Source organism: Daucus carota, chromosome 1, assembly GCF_001625215.2.
Source record: "Daucus carota subsp. sativus chromosome 1, DH1 v3.0, whole genome shotgun sequence".
NCBI classification, from domain to species: domain Eukaryota; kingdom Viridiplantae; phylum Streptophyta; class Magnoliopsida; order Apiales; family Apiaceae; genus Daucus; species Daucus carota.
Genome location: NC_030381.2, coordinates 52117950 through 52136303, shown reverse-complemented (window position 1 = coordinate 52136303; position 18354 = coordinate 52117950). Strand labels below are relative to the sequence as shown.

The following is an 18354-nucleotide window of genomic DNA, read 5'->3' as shown; positions in this document are numbered from 1 at the left end:
ATTATCATCCGCAACTGATATATTACAAGAAGGAAAAAAGAAGACTTCTTAAGTGCAGTGAAATATTAGTTAGTGCAGTTGTAGGTAATAATAATGGAAGACAAGTGAAAGCACGTTTTTGCAGGGTGATTGGCGTAGTAGTCTCTCTTGATGGATATCGTTGTTTTATTTATTTTTGTGGCATATGACTCATGCCTGGCTCGAACTACAACAAGTTCAAATACGGTATGTTAATTCTAGTTGGCATTATATAAGTTAAAATAGATAAAGAGGAATATCCACCATATCATGGCCTCGATCATCATTTCTGAATCATGTAATTATTTCTTGTTTGATTGTTATGAGTACCTGGCTAGCTCGGTCCACCACCAATTATATAGAATAATAAACATTCGATCGAAAAGCCATAAAAAAAAAAAAAGTTAATCCTCTTTACATGCAGTAGATGTACTCTGTCGATCCGCATGAGTTGTATATTTGGAGCTGTTATGCAAGATATAATTTTATTATCTATTTTTATGATTTTTGTTTTATGAATAAAAAATTAGCATTTATATTTTATTCAGAAAAAATTAAAAAATAACTATATATACGAAGATAATAATATTGAAATGCATATCGAATAATAAAAAATAAATTATATAAAAATAAGTAGGATAAAGATAATATATAACTGAAGAAGGGTGGTGTAATTCAAATTTTGTAGATTTTTCTCAATGAGCCCAAACTTCAAAATTCCATACGAGAATATTGTGATAGAATGACCATACGAGAATATTGTGATAGAATGAAATGAAAATTACATTTTTTTTCTAATAGCAGATTTCATTAATTCACATCTAGTGCTAGTAGTAATTTACAACTATATAAAAACACAATTAAGCAGTAATTCACAATTTAATTACCACCGTTTTTAACATCACTTTTTCACAAAACCTCTACGCTCTCAGTACTCACGTAATTAATTACAGTAATCACTAGTAGTAGCTTTAATTAATTAATTAATTTACACTTAAGCAAATGATCATGCGACAACAACCTCAGTACTCATCTCCGATCTCCGATCACTCTCTCCTTGTCTAGACTTGACATACAATCCATACACATAAGAACAAAACCCCCACCCACACAACGCCGCCGACACCGCCTTCCCACCGTCGAATCTATCGCCATAAACCACCACTCCTCCCACCACATTCGCCCCCGTCAACGCCGTCATGCATATCGCTCCGGTGAGCCCCGAGGTGAGAAACACCATCCCCGCGGTCCCCATGAAGCATAACTGCCACGTCACCACGTTTCCCATCACTGTCAGCCAGTAATATTTGTGCCCTAGATCAAACCCTAGTTCACTCTCGCGTCTCATCTCCGAAAAGCCGCCGTTGACCGCCATGCCCGCGGTGGCTAGCACCGTGGCGGAGGCTTCCATGATCAGCTGCATTTCCATCACCATGGAATAACAGTAGACTTGCTTGTAAATTATTTCCATTAATGGCAAGTAGAGTGCAAATAACAAGCCTGCGCCAATGGTGCAAAAATAGCCTATGAAATATTTCTCACGGGCCTGGTCATTGGGCTCGTCGTCGTGAGATGAGCCCAGGCCCAGGCCCAATAAGACTGAAGCTAGGGACAAGAGGACAACACAGTTGAGATTAGAGAATGTGATTCTTTGTTTCACAATGATGACTGAGAAAATGAGGTTGAAAGTGAGCTGAGAAGAGAGGAGAAGTGAGGAGGTGGAGACAGGGAGATAAGAGTTTCCCCAAGAGAAGAGGAGGTTGTTGAGGCCCAAAAGAAGCCCAATGAGGAGAGAGTAGAGAAAGAGGTTTTGGGAAAGATGAGAGAAGGGTTTTCTTTGGGTGGATTTGAAGAGGTGAAAAGGGAGGAAAATGGGGAGAATGAGGAGAGGGAAGCCAGCACATTGGACCCAAGTGGAGACCCATCTACTAGAGCCATTGTGATTGAAATAAAATTTGGAGAGTAAGCTTGATGAAACCGAGCCTAAGAATAGGAACATGTAGTTAAATACTAAGAGTAACATGTAGGTTTTGTTAGGCGTATTCGTCGCGATGATGGTGGTGTTCTTGTCGACATCTCCACCGCGTAATGGTGGTGATAAGGGGTGGTTGTTATATTTTATCTGGGGGTGGTGGTGTATTTGGGATGAGGTTTCCATTTGATAGAGGTGGAGGTAGGTTAGAAGTTTAAAAGGTGTGTGGCTATTTATATGTGTGTTGGAGGGGGAGATGCATGTTTTGATCAAAATAACTATGTGATTGTGGCTTAAAAGGAGGTATAATTTAGATGTAATGTGGCTCTGGGTTGGTAATTAGCAAATGGGAGCAAATGGGAGCCAGGGGCTTATTCAAGGATCCAAAATGATTGAAAACAGATATGTCCACGTTATCATCAAACAAAACAGGCGCTATCATTATATCATCACTTCCATAAACTCCAAAGTGTATTAGGGTCGTGATCACTTAGATTCTCTACTCATTTCTAATGATTCAAAAGTTATTAATTCCCTTCATACATTCAATCGAGATTTTAAGGGATTAATAGATCGAGTCTTTTCGGGTAAATTCTATCAGCAAACTTCTGAGGCAGAGGTTGTTTGAGAATTGCAAAAATTTGAGCAGCATAAATAACATGAGGATAAAGAAAATGGTGCAGGTGCAAATAGGAATGGCTGGTTGAAAAAGAAAAGGGCATGATGTGAAACAGCATACACTCACTGACACGACTCTAGTGACTACTCAACCCCCTCTTGTTCGCTTTAGCATCCAGCTGCTTCACTATGCAGTCATGATAATCATACAATCCCATCACCACTTTATATAATATAGGAGCACATGTATAGTGCTTGTGTTTCTCTAGTACACATTTCAAGTTGCACTATTAACAAAACAGGAGCAACCATTTCTCTTTATTAACCGCAGGTAGCTCATTTACGAAACATGCCTCTATTACTCTCTTCTAACTTACGTGAGTACATACTTATTCTCTCTCGTCTAATTTAGGTGAGCACGTACTCGTGAGCACATTCGTTATTCTCTCTCGCCTAATTTAGGTGAGTACGTACTCAGCTCGTTATTCTTGAAATAGTTTAACGAAGATATATAATTCGATCTATATTGTGGTAATTGAAGTTTATGTAACTATGAATAGAAAGATAAGAAAAGATGCGCATGCAAATTGCAAAGGAATTGTCAGGTGTGTGGTGTTCCGTTAAATCCTCAGGCTATATGGCCAATGGGCTATGCGTATAGAGTAGTGCTAGGTGCACATGATTGTGTACAGAAAATTTGTACATAATCATGTGGCAAGTGATGTGGTGGATTTTAATTGGGGTGGTTGGTGTAAATGCAGGCCAATTAAAATCTGCCACATGTCATTATATACATGTTTTTGTACACAATTATGTGCACCAAGTATTTTCCATGCGTATACAGATACTGTATGTTTATGTTTATATTTTATAATAATTGAAGGACTTTCAAGTACAATTGTGGTCGGTAACAGAATCTAGTTCGTCTGAAGATACCTCCGTGACTGATTTTGGGCTTGTCACATGGAATCTTTGTATTTAGGCTTAAAGTTTGAACTAACTTTTAAACTTAATTTTCTTATACTGTATACTATAATTAAGTTTAAATTATATTTTCCCATTTTCTAATTCGAATTTGCGGCTAAGTCACTTTCTTTGCTCTTTTCTCGATCATGCCACATGATCGAGAATCAAAAAAATCAGTGATTGTGTCATTCTATAATTTATTGTTTGTTATTGAGAATATTAAATATATTGAATTATTAGTTATCAATGTGGATGACATTGATCATGTGAATACTGTATCTCTCAGTAACTAATCAGTAGTAGTGGTCAAATGGACCCATTTTATATTAAAAACTAAATTTTATTCTTTTATTACTTTAGGAAAATGAAATTACCTGTTAAAAACTTAAAATAGACCGGGTACGAATTTTAAAAAATCAAAGTGAAAGGAATCTGCGTATATGATGAAGTGATAAGCCAGTTAGCCAGAGAGAATCGAATCCAACCTTGTCCAAATAACATGCATGCATGAGACAATGCCTGTACGTAGAATCGAATAAATTGTAAGCTATTAAATAACAAAACCTAAAAAAAACTAATTAAAACATATTAATATATTAAAACACTAATTAAATTGTAAAACGAAATCAAATTCTAAAACTAAATCATAATTAAAAACTAAATCAAATATTTTAAACTAAATTGAAATAATTCACAACACAATATGAAATTAAAAACTAAACCGAAATCGATTAAATCAAATTAATCTAACTAAATTAATCAACAAAACTAAAATCAATTAAACTAATATAAGAACTAAACTTTTGCAAGACATGCAAACATGTGAAACAACTGAATGCATTGCACGGGCCGTGCCGGTTTGGCGTGCCGTGCCGTGCCGGTTCGTCACGGTTCGGCGGTCCGTGCCGTGCCGGTTCACGGTCCCCACCTCTCCAACCCGTATTCGGCACGTAATTTTCTACGATCCGTGCCGGTTCAGCCCGGCCCGGTTTTGTACGTTCACAGACGGTTAAAAAAGCGGTTTCGGGGCGGTCGGTCCGGGCGGTTTGGCCCGTTTGGCCACCTCTGCCTGTACGTAGCTAAATTAGCGGAATCGATCATTGACGATGCAAACCAGGACGAGAAATTATAGACTTAATTACTAAAAAAACTATACAACTATCATGCTTTTTTCAATTTAACCATAATAGTATATTTATTGCGGGATAATGCAAGTAACTTTAAAAAATTATATTTAGAAAACCCAATCTCACTAATCCATTACCATGGTTAAGTTAAAATTGAGATATATGCCACATATATTGTCAAGTTATAAATTAATGAGTATATAAAGTTTATTACTTTTTTACTATCGAGTTAAAAGGTCAAAATCCTAATTCATATGAGCAAATCATAATTTATATTTGTATCGAATTTTTAAATTTATTCGAACTCTTGATCGCTCTTAACATTGTTACTAAGTTTGTCGATATATTACTGCAGCATGGATATGATAATTGTGTTTTGTTCGGATACAACATACACAAGCACATATAATATATATTGGTATTTTGAGATTTCTGCGTGATTTTTAGATAAATATTATAATTATTCTTTTATGCATTTTGTTAGTAATTTGTTTGGACAATAAAACTTTATTGAACTAATATTCATCTAAAAAAAACAAACAATTTATATGCTATAATTTTCAATAATAAATATAATTCTTCAACAATATTAATATATATGTGTGTGTGTGTGTAATTTTTAAAATAAGATTAAATTCTTACTAATCAAAATAAAATGTAAATTAAATTAAATTAATTATTTATCCGATATTAATTTAAAATTATATTATGACAATCCATGATAATTCAAATAAAAATTGCCCGCAAGGGTTGGTTCAGCTGGTTAAAGAGGGGACTTGTACCCTCTTGGTCACGGGTTCGACTTCTTAAGGGAGCAGCATTTGTGATTATGTCTCCGGACGAGAGCCTTTCGCTTAAGTGCGGTTTACCTGGTTCACATAGTTTGTGGGCTATTACGTGAGCTCATGGATTTCGCTTAAGTGCAGTTTACGTAAAAAAACCCTAATTGTTTGGTGTGTGTACAATGGATTAGGTAAATATTTAAAATAAAATTATAAAAAAAACGATATTTTAGTAATGTTGCGTAGGACATCCATTTAACTATGGTTAGAAATATTTTCAAATTGGGTTCTCTCAAATACGTTTTCTATTAGTTAGTTGCATTTTTCTGCAACAAAATTAGATTTATGGTTAAAATGAAAAAATTATAATAATTTCATAGTTTTTTCGGTAATTAAGTCGAAATTATATTCCCACTTTGATAACCCCATTGTTTCATTTGAACAAGTTTGACTACTGTTTTGGTGGGAGGTCAAATATATTTAAAATTTTAAATGCTCCAGAAGTATAGTTTAAAATATATTTTAATTATTTTCTAGGAATAAAAGTATAATTCCAAACTTTTATGTAAAATAGAAAATTTTAGAAAAAAATTATAAATTATATTTTGTTGAAGTCTTTTTTTTAGGAAATTTTATTGAAATCTTAAAATGCGCGTCAGGTTCAGCGAGATAGTACTATTTAAAAACCAATAATAATGATTAATGATTATGTTAAATGATTGACTTGTGTGATTAAAAAAATGACAAACTTCACGCTATTATGTTCATGCTCATATTCACGTTATAGACATGAGTAATAAATCATATTATTTACTGACTTTTAACCTTTAAAACCACTACACCACGGTATATATAATATACAATAATAAAAAAACTCTTTAACTTATTTGTGTAATATTAATATGTATTAGCATAATAGTTATATATAAGATATTTTAATAAATAGTAAGATATTGGAGGAAACTATAGACCTATGTGAAGAAAGAAAGTGATCATGAATCAGAGCAGGTAAATGGAAGAGTGGTAGTATAGGGGTAGAGTAAAAGCATTGCACACATCACGGGTTTGCTAATAACATGGCAGTCTTCTCTAATAGTTTGAGACCCAATATAATCAAAGTTACATTTATTATCTATGATTTTTAAATTCATATATATATATATATATATTGATGGTTTTAATGATATACACTTTTAGTATTGAAGCACGTTTAAAATACCAGACTAATATAGTACGAGTAAACAATTATATACATTAAAACTGAAATACTAAGTAAATATAAAAAATTGATATTTATTATAATTTTTCAAAGTTATTCGAACCAGACTATTTCGAACGTAGGTAAATATTTCAGCAATTGCATGTATAAATAATAAAAGCATAAATGTGTTCTCAAGGTTTATGTTTATGAACTATACAGGCCATCCTGTAACATGCAGATTATTGGACCGCACTAGAATGTACTTGGCCCAATTATACAATTTGCATGCTGAGGCCATGTTAGATTAAAGGACTATTATCAAACTCACTGATTAGAATAAACGGCAATATTAATTTAATAATATTTGCATTTTGTTGGCTGATAGGTCAATTTTGCATCACCCTAGAAAAGTGAAGAAATTCGTCTGTTTCTTAGAGAATCGGATCGAACCTAGTCCAAATGACATGCGTTCATGATACAATCAATATCTGTACGTAGCTAAATGAGCAGAATCGACCATTGACATGCAAACCAGGACGAGAAATTATATTCCTACTTTGAAAACCCCCATCGTTTCATTTGAACAAATTTGACTACTGTTTTGGTCGAAGGCCAAATGATCACACTCCGTCCGTCCAACATGTATTTTAATTTTTTCTGAAAATTTTAGAAATTATTCTAATCAATTTTTTCTCGATAAACGTATAATATTCTTGTTTTATATAAAATAGAAAATTTTAAAATTAAATTATGAAATTATACTTTGTAAAATCTTATAAATGACAGTGGAAAATAAGATGTAAAAAATGAGGGTGACCAAAGAAAGTACTATTTTAACATTGAAGGTTATTACATGATTATGTTGAATGACTAATTGTGTGATTAAATAAAATGACAAACTTCACGCAATTATATACATAATCCTGCTCAACTGCAGATTCACGTCATGCATGTGAGTAATAAATCATATTATTTATATTTGACTTTTTAGATCTTCAAAACCACAGCCACCTCGATATTTAATACAATAATTGAAAAACTCTTAACTTATTTCTGTATATTATATTTTTGTTATATATATTAGATTTTTTTTATAAATGACCGGATATGAGAGGAAACTATGAGGCAACATATTTGAAGGAAGCATGAATCAATCTGCCTGATTTCAATTGACCGAGTGATTCGAAAGATTGGGGGGTTGGTATGCTTGCCCATGTGACAGTAGGATTTTTTTATATATATATATATTTTATATCAAACGATCAAGATTGTTTTGATGACGTATAAAAAAGAGTTGAATTATTGTTCAAATATGCAAAGTATTACCTTTTTACATACACAGTCTTGAAATAAAAAGAAAGGATCCTTGTAACTATGTAATGTAACGGCCACGAACAAAGAGGGTTAAAGTTAGTTGCTTTGGTTAAGCAGTTAAAATTGATGATTCAGATATCTGCCGAGTGTCGGGTAGGCTTGAGTAATGTTAAGCATGTTAAATGACCAGTTTATCCAAAATCTCAAGATGTTAGAAAGAGGTTTAGTAAGATCATATATTATTTTGATAATTTGTTAAAAGAAACCTCTTAGATTGTAGTCAACTAAATTATAATAACCTGTATTTATATGTTTGTATTATAAGAGAAATTGATAGGACATGGGAACCAGTAAACCACTACTATGATGTTGCTGTTGTGGTTGCGGACATGCTATCCACGTTCCACCTTAATAATGCAGTATCTCCTTCTTAAGAGCTTTAATTTTTCTTCATAGCGGTTTTCATCCTCAACTGCGATGGCGTTTCTTCCTTCAGATGAATTCTTCTGCCTGGAGCATCCTGTGGCAGAGGAAGCGTATGTTCAACTCGCAGTCTTGACAAAGGTCAGAAAATTCAATCAATCAGAGTTCTTTACAGTAGAGAAACCGGATAAGCTGCAGGCAGAGGGAACTTTCGCGAGAGAGAAGCATAATTCGGTGGATGCAGTTTCCATGAAAGAATCAGGGAAGTTGCAACATGTTGTCACATCTCCGAAAGACTATGGAATGCCTCCTCTGCCTCTCCCACCCGGAAAGTCCAGTTTCTTAAGCTATAGCCTTCCAGGCTCTGCTGCTTCATCGCCTAATTTTCTTCTATACTGAATAATATAATTAAGCTTCAATTATATTTGCCCGTTTTCTAATTCGAAATTGCGGCCAAATCACTTTTTTTGCTCTTTTTCAAGTCATGCCACATGATCAAGAATCAAAAAAATTTAATGATTTCATCATCGTATATAATGCACTCTCCATTGTGGAGATATATATTAAATTAGTTGCAGAGATGCATGTTGTGCCGGTAAATCATTATATATAAATAATGTTTTTTTTCAATTACTCATTAGTTATATGGCAAAACTAACCAATTTTTTTAATAAAAATTGAAATTTATTTTTTATTATTGTTTAAAAAATTGAAAATTACGTATTAAAATAGGCCGTGCATGAGTTTTAATGTTATTTCTTTTGATTATATAATATGTATATAGGTATGAATCAAATTTGATCCCCTCAAAAATCAAACTCGACCACTGATTAGGGATATCCTGCAATATTGATCTTTTGCATTTTGTTGACTGACAGGTCAATTTTGTTGACCTCTAGAAATATTGATCGCGGTGCGGTTTTTCGTTAAAACCGTGAACCAAACCGCATACGCGGTTTGGTTGAAAACTCAACCGCAACCGCACCACGCTATGATAAAAATCATGTAAACCGCACCACAAAAATGCGGAGTGGTGCGGTGCGGTTTGTGCGGTTAAAAATAAATATTTTTAGTTGAAGTTTGAAATAAAATTTAAATATATAATAATTAAAATCTTTTTTTGTAATGAATTTATATGATATTTATCATTTCAAAACTACAACAACTACTAAATAACACAAACAAAAGTGTAAATATGATATAAATATGAGTACTAACTACAAAGAGACATGTTATAATAATATAATCATTTCATACATATTTGGTATGATAGTAATGCGAGATTGATAAAATAATAATTAACTATTATTCAAAGAGATTTAACAAATATATATAACATAATTATAAATAATATATATGTATATAATATAATTTTATTTGACAATCACTAATATATATGTTATAATATTGCGGTGCGATGTGAACCGCACTACAAATCTGTCAAACCGCAACCCGCACCGCACCGTGCGGTTTGTGATATATTCAAACCGCAACCGCACCACGAAAATTAAAAACCGCGGTTTGGTGCGGTGCATACGGTTTATGCGATTTGGGCGGTTTTCTAATTACCTCTGCCTGAAATGAAAGAACTTGTGAAAGGAATCCGTGTATAGGATGAAGTGATTGATGAAGCCAGTTAGCCAGAGAGTATCGAATCGAAGCTAGTCCAAAGAACTTGTGAAAAGAATCCGTGTATAGGATGAAGTGATCGATGCAGCCAGTTAGCCATAGAGTATCGAATCGAAGCTAGTCCAAAAAACATGCATGCATGATACAATGTCTGTACGTAGCTAAATGAGCAGAATCGACCATTAACATGCAAACCAGGACGGGAAATTATATTCCTACTTCCCCATCGTTTCATTTGAACAAGTTTGACTACTGTTTGGGTGGAAGGCCAAATTATCACACTCGACATGTATTTTAAATTTTAAAATCGAAGGTTATTACATGATTATGTTAAATGAGTAATTGTGTGATGAAATATTTGACAAACTTCACGCCATTATATACATAATCCTGCTCAACTGCAGATTCACGTTACAGGCATGAGTAAAAATCATATTATTTATTCACTTTTAGACCTTTAAAACTAATACAACAATTGAAAAACTCTTAACTTATTTTTGTAATATTAATATATATTATTATATATGTATCAGATATTTTTATAAACTGATTGGATATGAGAGGAAACTATGGACTAGCCTATTTGAGGAGAGAGCAAAAGAATCGGCTTGATTTCAATTGAGCGGGTGATTCGAAGCATAGGAGATTCGAAGCATAGGAGATTGAAGAATTAGATTTCATAACTTGGACATATAACAATACAGATGTTTACCTATGATCATGTTGAAGTCAACATTTTTGGTTGTCCACGCAGATGAGAAAGTCACTAAATGTGTTCTGAAGGCTTATTTTTAAGAGAGGTGGACTACACTAGATTGTACTTGGACCGAATTATACAATTGGCATGTTTAGGCCTTTTTTATATATTCTAGATTCATAGACCATTACACTTATATAGATGGTTCTTCTAAACCTCATTTTTAAAGATGAACGAAATTATGAATGAAAACTTGTTTTTGAAGGAAATTATAAATGAAAACTTGTTTTGATGACATATAAAAACTAGTTCTCCCATAACGTTAAAATGTGGTTTATCAGAATGAATCACATATTCAATGAATCACATATTCTGATAATTTGTTTAACGAGACCTCTTTGATTGTAGTCAACTAAATTATAATAACCTGTATCTGTATGTTGGTATTATAAGAGAAATTGATAGGACATGGGAACCACTAAACCACTACTATGATGTTGCTGTTGTGGTGTTGTGGACATGCTATCCACGTTCCACCTTAATTATGATGCAGTATCTCCTTCTTAAGAGCTTTGATTCTTCTTCTGATCTCAGTGGTTTTCATCCTCAACCGCGATGGCATTTCTTCCTTCGGATGAATTCTTCTGCCTGGAGCATCCTGTGGCAGAGGAAGCGTATGTTCAACTAGCAGTCTTGACAAAGGTCAGAAAATTCAATCAATCAGAGTTCTTTACAGTAGAGAATCCGGATAAGCTAGCAGAGGGAACTTTCGCGAGAGATAGGCATATTTTGGTGGATGCAGTTTCCATTAAAGAATCAGGAAAATTGCAACCTGTTGTCACATCTCCGAAAGACTATGGAATGCCTCCTCTGCCTCTCCCACCCGGAAAGTCCAGTTTCTTAAGCTATAGCCTTCCAGGCTCTGCTACTTCATCGCCTAAATTCAGCACAGCTGCCCCGAAGAAGAAACCTCAGAGTCATGCATTGAATCCACTAGGCCGCCAACAGACTCACGCATTAAATCATAGTCAGAGGAGTAACTCTAGTGGTGAAGGCAAAATATTTGCACTAGATGATGGACTTGATCAGTCTTTGAGCAATCCTTGGAGAACTGAAACAAGAAATGATCAATTAAAGAAGGTGCAAAATAATCTGGACTCTCAAGACGACAATTTTAGATGTGGAGCTATGTGTTTGTACTTGCCAGGATTTGGGAAGGCGAAACCAGTAAGGTCAAGAAAAGAGGAACCCGAACTGGTGAATGTAATATCCAGGACGGTTTCATTGGAAAAATTCGAATGTGCCTCGTGGACTTCATCTGCAATCATACATGACAATGAAGGTGGAAACTCATCCAAATTCTTTGATCTGCCCCTGGAGCTGATCCAATGTAGTGACAACGACAAACATTTGCCTGTGAGAGCGGCTTTTGTGTTTGAAAAGGAGCGAAAAGGCACCAAGAACAGTTCGACAAAAAGGATTAGCCGAAAATCCCATGAATTATCTAGCCAAGTTCGTGTTTCAAGTTCATTTCGTGCACCTCGTCATTCGACTGTAACATCTCCCTGCATTAGTCCTCGATTGCAGAAGGCAAGGGATGACTTCAACGCGTTCTTAAAAGCCGCAGATAATTGAAAGAGTTTTACTACTGTTTTGGTGGGAGGAAAAATTATCACACTCCGCCCTACATGTATTTTAAATTTTTTTGAAATATAATTTTACAAATTATTTTGATTAATTTTTTCCCAATAAACATATGATATTCTCATATTTATATAAAACAGAAAATTTTAAAAATAAATGATAAAACTATACTGTATAGAGTCTTAAAATATATGTCAGTGAAAAAAATGTCAAAAATGAGAGATACGAAAAAAGTACTATTTTAATATAGAAGGTTATTACATGATTATGTTCAATGACTAATTGTGTGATTAAATAGAATGACAAACTTCACGCCTTTATATACTTAATTTTGCTCAACTGTATATTCACGTTATAGATATGAGTATGAGTAATAAATCATATTATTTATTGACTTTAAATCTTTAAAACGAAGCAACCTCGAAATTTAATACAACAATCGAAAAACTGTTTACTTATTTCTGTAATATTAATATTAAAAAATATATATATATAATCATATATTATACTATATGTATACATTAGATATTATTATAAATGATTGGATATGAGTGGAAACTATGGAGCAGTATATGTGAACGAGTTGTAAATGAATGGGTGTGATTTCAATTGATTGAATCATATAGGTCATCTGACACATTCTCCTTAGCCCAATTATAAAATTTTGGGTCCTTTTTATATTTTTTAGATCAAAGCACGGTTTACAAATTAGCTTTATAGATTACTCCCTCCGTCCCTATTTATCTGTCCACTTTGGAAGTAAAAATTTGTCCCTATTTATTTGTCCATTTATACTTTCAAAACTAATTTAATGATAGTTTTTCAAATATATCTCCATAATTTCAATTTTCAAGGCTTGACTTATTTAAAACTTGGTTGAATTCATGTTTTCAAGACATAAAGTAGGGGTATTCTACCATTTTCAAGATATTAATTAGAGGTATTTAATGAAAAAGTTCATACAATCAATTATTCCTTGGTATGTGTTTTTTTTCCCAAAATGGACAGATAAAAAGGGACGGAGGGAGTACTTTTTATAAACTTATTTTAGAGATGAAAGAGAGTACCTTGATTTTTTTGCCTGGCTTTATGTTATTTCAGAATCATCAACATATAAATTCGAACAACATGAATGACGACTCACTAAACAGACTTTGATTAGCGTTGATTAGCGTCCATGAACTCGAGGGTCGAGGGCCGCCCCAGACGTAACATGTTAAGAAAAAGAAAAAGAAAGGACCGCTCAAATCTCTCCAGGTAACAGCCACGGATAAAGAGGCTTAAAGTTGCTTTGGCTCCGTAGTTGAAATTAACGCGTTCTTCAAAGCCGCTGATAATTGAAACAACGGTCTTTCTAATGTGTGCCCAAGGGCACACAATAAGCACTAATTCTCATGAAAATGGTTTCATTTGATTTGTGGAATTGGTGTAAATGCATGCGGCCATCAACATTTATTATCTATCCACCAACCAAAAATTAGTATTTCCATGGGAGTTAGTGACTATTGTGTGCCCATGGGCACACCATAGAAAATTCGTTGAAATAATCGCTCATTTCAGAACAAACTCTGCATTATATAACCCACGGTTTATGCAGTTAACTTGTGATATGCTCGTGCGTGCGGCAATTTTTCTCGGTTGGTTTTCAACTTCTCCCTGCACTTTGTGCTAAAAATTTAGTCAATCGAACAGAGGAATAGAATTATGGTCCGCTTGCATAACCCGAATGATTTATTTGATATAAGTATGCAACAGACTTATTTTTACCAGACTTATTTTTACCAGTATGCAACAGACTTTTTGATTGGCTTTTCTTTACTAACACATGACAATAATAATTACCTTAATGTCATGACAACGACTTAAAATTATACATTTAAATTATGTGTTTAGGTAATTTTATTTGTTAAATGACTTATGAGTCATTAGAAAAATAATAAAATATTAAATTTGATAATTTATTTATTATAGTATTGAAATTGTTTTTTTATTAAAAATTATAGAAATATAATAAATTGACTAAAAAGTTACATCTTACCGATTTATGATTTAAGTCGGACACTTCTGGCTTACATTTTTTAACGATCTCTGATCTATTAAAAAAATAACTATTTTCATCTTACAGTTGAAAGCGCTTAAAATCTGCACAAACACGCTAAATATCGTCAACACGGCCATTTTGTTTAATTTTCAGAATAAGTTACAGTTTGGCATTGTTCAACAATGAATATAAATTTGTTTTTACTTTTTACGAAGAAATATGAAAACTCAGAAAATAAAAGCCCGCAATAAGCATAAAATTAGACCTCCCTATTTAACAGAATAAATAAAATGAACATAAATTTTATTTTTGAGAATACCAATTCCATTTCAAACTTAAAAATTTAATAAAAATTATTAATATATCTTTAAACATAAGATTTTTTTTTTTTTCCTGTTTTGTTCTCCTGCTTCATCCCTTCTTACACTCCTTCAAGTTATATATATTTTTATTCGTAGGAAAATAAATATGTATTGGGAGTTTTGAATAGTCAAACTATGTCACGCTAATGTAATGAAATACAATAGTGACTGAAATTTAATAAGTGGAGTGTTTTTTATTCGTGTCACCAAAGGACAGGTTTGATTGTTTGAATGACATTCTTAAAAGCTAGTATGACCTGAATGCTAAGCATGTAAATATGCTCTTTTGTGATAATGTTGCCTGCCTCCATGCTTGTACAAGTTCTTTTAAAAAGTAAAAAGTCTGCCATGCACATGGCTTTGATGCTTAACTTATTCATTTACCAATGTACACTTCTCATTATTTGTATTTCCATCTTTCTAGTCCAAGTCTCAGCATTCATGACTGAATTGTTCTGGCTAGCTTGTGTCTGACGCGATAATCAAGTGTGAACTTCTGATCACAGGTTAATAAGAGCAATATTGTGTACATATATAATGCGGGAATCTTATGCAATGAGAACAAGAATTTTGATAATTACATTCCAATACAGTCAATAATGATACAATCCAAAAGGAGAAAACTCGAAAACAAACACTCAAAACCCTTCACACTAGATTATGATAAGCAATACTGTCTTGCACATGTTAAACATCTAAGTTAGAAAACTGAAACAATCATTCAATAATTGACATGAAGATGAAAGGGCTGGTCCAAATGCCCTTTTTATCTCTGAAATTGTGCTCTTTCACAGGCTGTTAAAGAGCAATGGAATAATGGATAGCAGCAAGAAGATGTTGTGGTCACTAAGAAATGAAAGCCATGACCACTCAACCAAACACATGGCTCTGTCCCCATTCTCCAGCCCACTCTGCACATGCCTTGTGTCCTCTCTTACACTTCAATCTCAAGAACTTAATAATTTAACAAGCACTCTCACACAATGAATTGAAATGTGTAGTTAGAGATCAAATAAGCTATTATGTTACACTCTGTCTAGTAGAATTAATAGCAAGTGTTTGTCATGGTCTTATAGAGCTGGCGCCACGAAAGCGCCAGTCTGAGATGCCAATGCAAGGCACTGGAGGTGCTGCGGACAGGTGGTCAAGTGGTCGTTGGTGAGGCCAGCCGCTTGCATGAAGGAATGTATGACAGTTGGTCCGACTAGCCGGAATCCCCTCTTTACCATGTCTTTGCTAATGCCTTCTGATTTTGATGTCTTGACCGGCATTTTGTGGCTTGATTTGTATTGAGTGACGATTGGCTTATAATTCACGAATCCCCACAGATACTTGTCAAATGATCCGAAATCTTTCTTGATCTGTACGAAGATTAGGAGAATTGGTTAAGAAATAAGAACAGAACACAACAGAACACTAGTGTCTGATTGCGGATAATTTTTTATCATCATTGACAAGATATAATTAAGTACCTGGAGAATTCGGATAGAATTGTCCACAATCCCCCTTACTTGGCTCAAAGCTATAGAATATTTAGTACTAATTGACATAATTTTCTTCTCTGAATATTTGGAGACGGTTTCTGCATCAAATTCTGCGAAAGCATCCCTGAATTCTTGTCTTTTCTTTAAAACCGAAGTCCAATCTGATCCAACTTGTGCACCAGTTAATACTAACAATTCAAACAGCAGCCTGCAAAGCATAAATATATCAGCTCCTAACCTCCAGTTATGTACTTGTATGAAATTTCAGAAAATCAAAAAAATTATGAATATTTACCTGTCATCATGAGCAGGAACACCCCATTCTTGATCATGATAAGCAACATAGATAGGATCTGCAAGAGCAAAAATACATGGAACTTAAGACTAGATAGACAAAATTTTTTTCTTATTATGAGTAATTTTTGATATGCATGATTCTTGAAGTTATTCGTACCAGAATTAGATGTAATGAAGCTGCATCTTTTTTCTTCTGGAGAAGTTGTAGCATCATCAAGGGGTACTATTGCAGGCTCAAACCTTGCAGACTTTGTTCTTCCATAATGAGCAATTTTGGATTTCCTCTGCACTTGCATATTTGCAACTTGTTCCCTCCTTGCTGCTGCAATGCTTCCGGGAGCCTCGACTATGGATGAAGGTGAGTAATTTAATGTAGTGGTGTCGACAGAAGGTGCAATTTTCTTCGACTTTTTCACCGGTGTCACAACTTTGGTAGTGGTTCTTGGTGTCAGCACTACCTTGTCAGTACTAGAACTCAATCCATTTGGATCGTTTCCTCGCTTGATTGCTGGTTGTCGTGGAGATTTAATCTTAGGAGATATAGGTGGGGTGATTACTGAAGGCTTTACTTTAGGACTCACATTAGTATTGGTGGGGGTGGTACTAATTTTTGTTGGTAAAGATTGGATCTTTGGTGGTGCAGTGACAGATTTTGCGGAGTTTTTCTTTAGGGAATTGCGACGTTCTATCAGTGGAACTCTGTTGCAAGTTGGCTGCAGAACAGGGCGGCCATTGATGTCATAAGAACCGGTTTCTTGAAGTTTTAGCTTGGAGGAACACATTTTCAGGTTTGAGTATTTTGTTCAAATGATTGTATGTTGAAGAGTTATGAGAAGGAAATGAATACAAGTGGAATATGGAAATGATTTGAGAAGAGGTTGGGGGAAAGATATGGGGATTAAGTGGTATTTAAAGAGAATATGGTAGGGTTGAGTTAGCAAGGTTGTAACATGAAAGGGTTGGAGTCTGCCATACATCCCATTGTTTAGGGCATTATTATTTTGATTAATGTGACCATATGAAAATGACACTACCTCCCTTACTTCCCCCTTACCTGGGGTTATGGGTTAGTTTCGAATATTGTACACATTACATGTTTCATGCATGGAGAAATACTCGTTCCCGTCTCAAAATAATAGTCTCACTTTTCTTATTTCTGCATAACCCGAAATGCATTACTTGTCTTGTTTTGTTTTTCTTCAAAAAAATAACATTACTCGTCGTGATTTCATCATCATTTATACCAGCCTCGCTCTGATACCACTTGTTGGATCCGCTAAGCAAGCTATAATTCCTTAATAATATGATGTTGTCTGTTTTGGGACTTATCCGCACGGTTTTATTTTTGACACCTTCCAAAAGGTCTCAAAATTGTCTCCTCCCACAACTGATGCGGAACAACTCCTCACATCCGGAAGGTACCCATATAACATTCAATGAGACTAATTCTCATCCGAAACTGACCTTGACAGGCGACCTGGACTTATCTTCGGATATTTTACCCATCTACTGCGAACGAGCAAAAAGTGCCAAATTTTAAAATCGATCCGAAATGGGAGCGGCTAGGTGGTGGCAGTGGCACTAAGCCAGCCCATAATTCCAATGGCCCCTGATTTTCATGGCCTAGTTACTTTTACTGTTGCAGCTGGAGTGAGTGAGAAGGCTTGAGGGCCAGGAAGGCCAATGATTCCTCTTCCTTTAGAGCTGTTATCTAATTCTATCTCTCTGTCCCTCAACTTTCACAATATGCAAAATCAAGAAAAGAGTCATTAGATAAAA

General features: G+C 34.3%; 3 protein-coding genes across 3 annotated transcripts; 1 reads left to right on the top strand and 2 right to left on the bottom strand.

Moving 5' to 3' along the window:
* Positions 1–878: 878 nt before the first annotated feature.
* On the bottom strand, positions 879–2339 carry LOC108195725 (probable purine permease 4). Its single transcript, XM_017362697.2, has one exon. The coding sequence runs from the start codon at positions 2174–2176 to the stop codon at positions 1025–1027; it is 1152 nt and encodes a 383-aa protein (XP_017218186.1). The 5' UTR covers positions 2177–2339; the 3' UTR covers positions 879–1024.
* An 8904-nt stretch (positions 2340–11243) lies between these two features.
* Positions 11244–12507, top strand: LOC108224557 (uncharacterized). The gene has a single exon (XM_017399221.2). It carries the CDS (start codon positions 11363–11365, stop codon positions 12380–12382), a length of 1020 nt encoding a protein of 339 aa, XP_017254710.2. The 5' UTR covers positions 11244–11362; the 3' UTR covers positions 12383–12507.
* Positions 12508–15350: 2843 nt separating this feature from the next.
* Positions 15351–17477, bottom strand: LOC108201599 (uncharacterized). Its single transcript, XM_017369915.2, has 4 exons — positions 16733–17477; positions 16574–16631; positions 16267–16486; positions 15351–16155 (listed from the first exon to the last, which is right to left on the bottom strand). The coding sequence occupies exons 1-4, from the start codon at positions 17355–17357 to the stop codon at positions 15865–15867; spliced, it is 1194 nt and encodes a 397-aa protein (XP_017225404.1). The 5' UTR covers positions 17358–17477; the 3' UTR covers positions 15351–15864.
* Between the last annotated feature and the right edge of the window lie 877 nt (positions 17478–18354).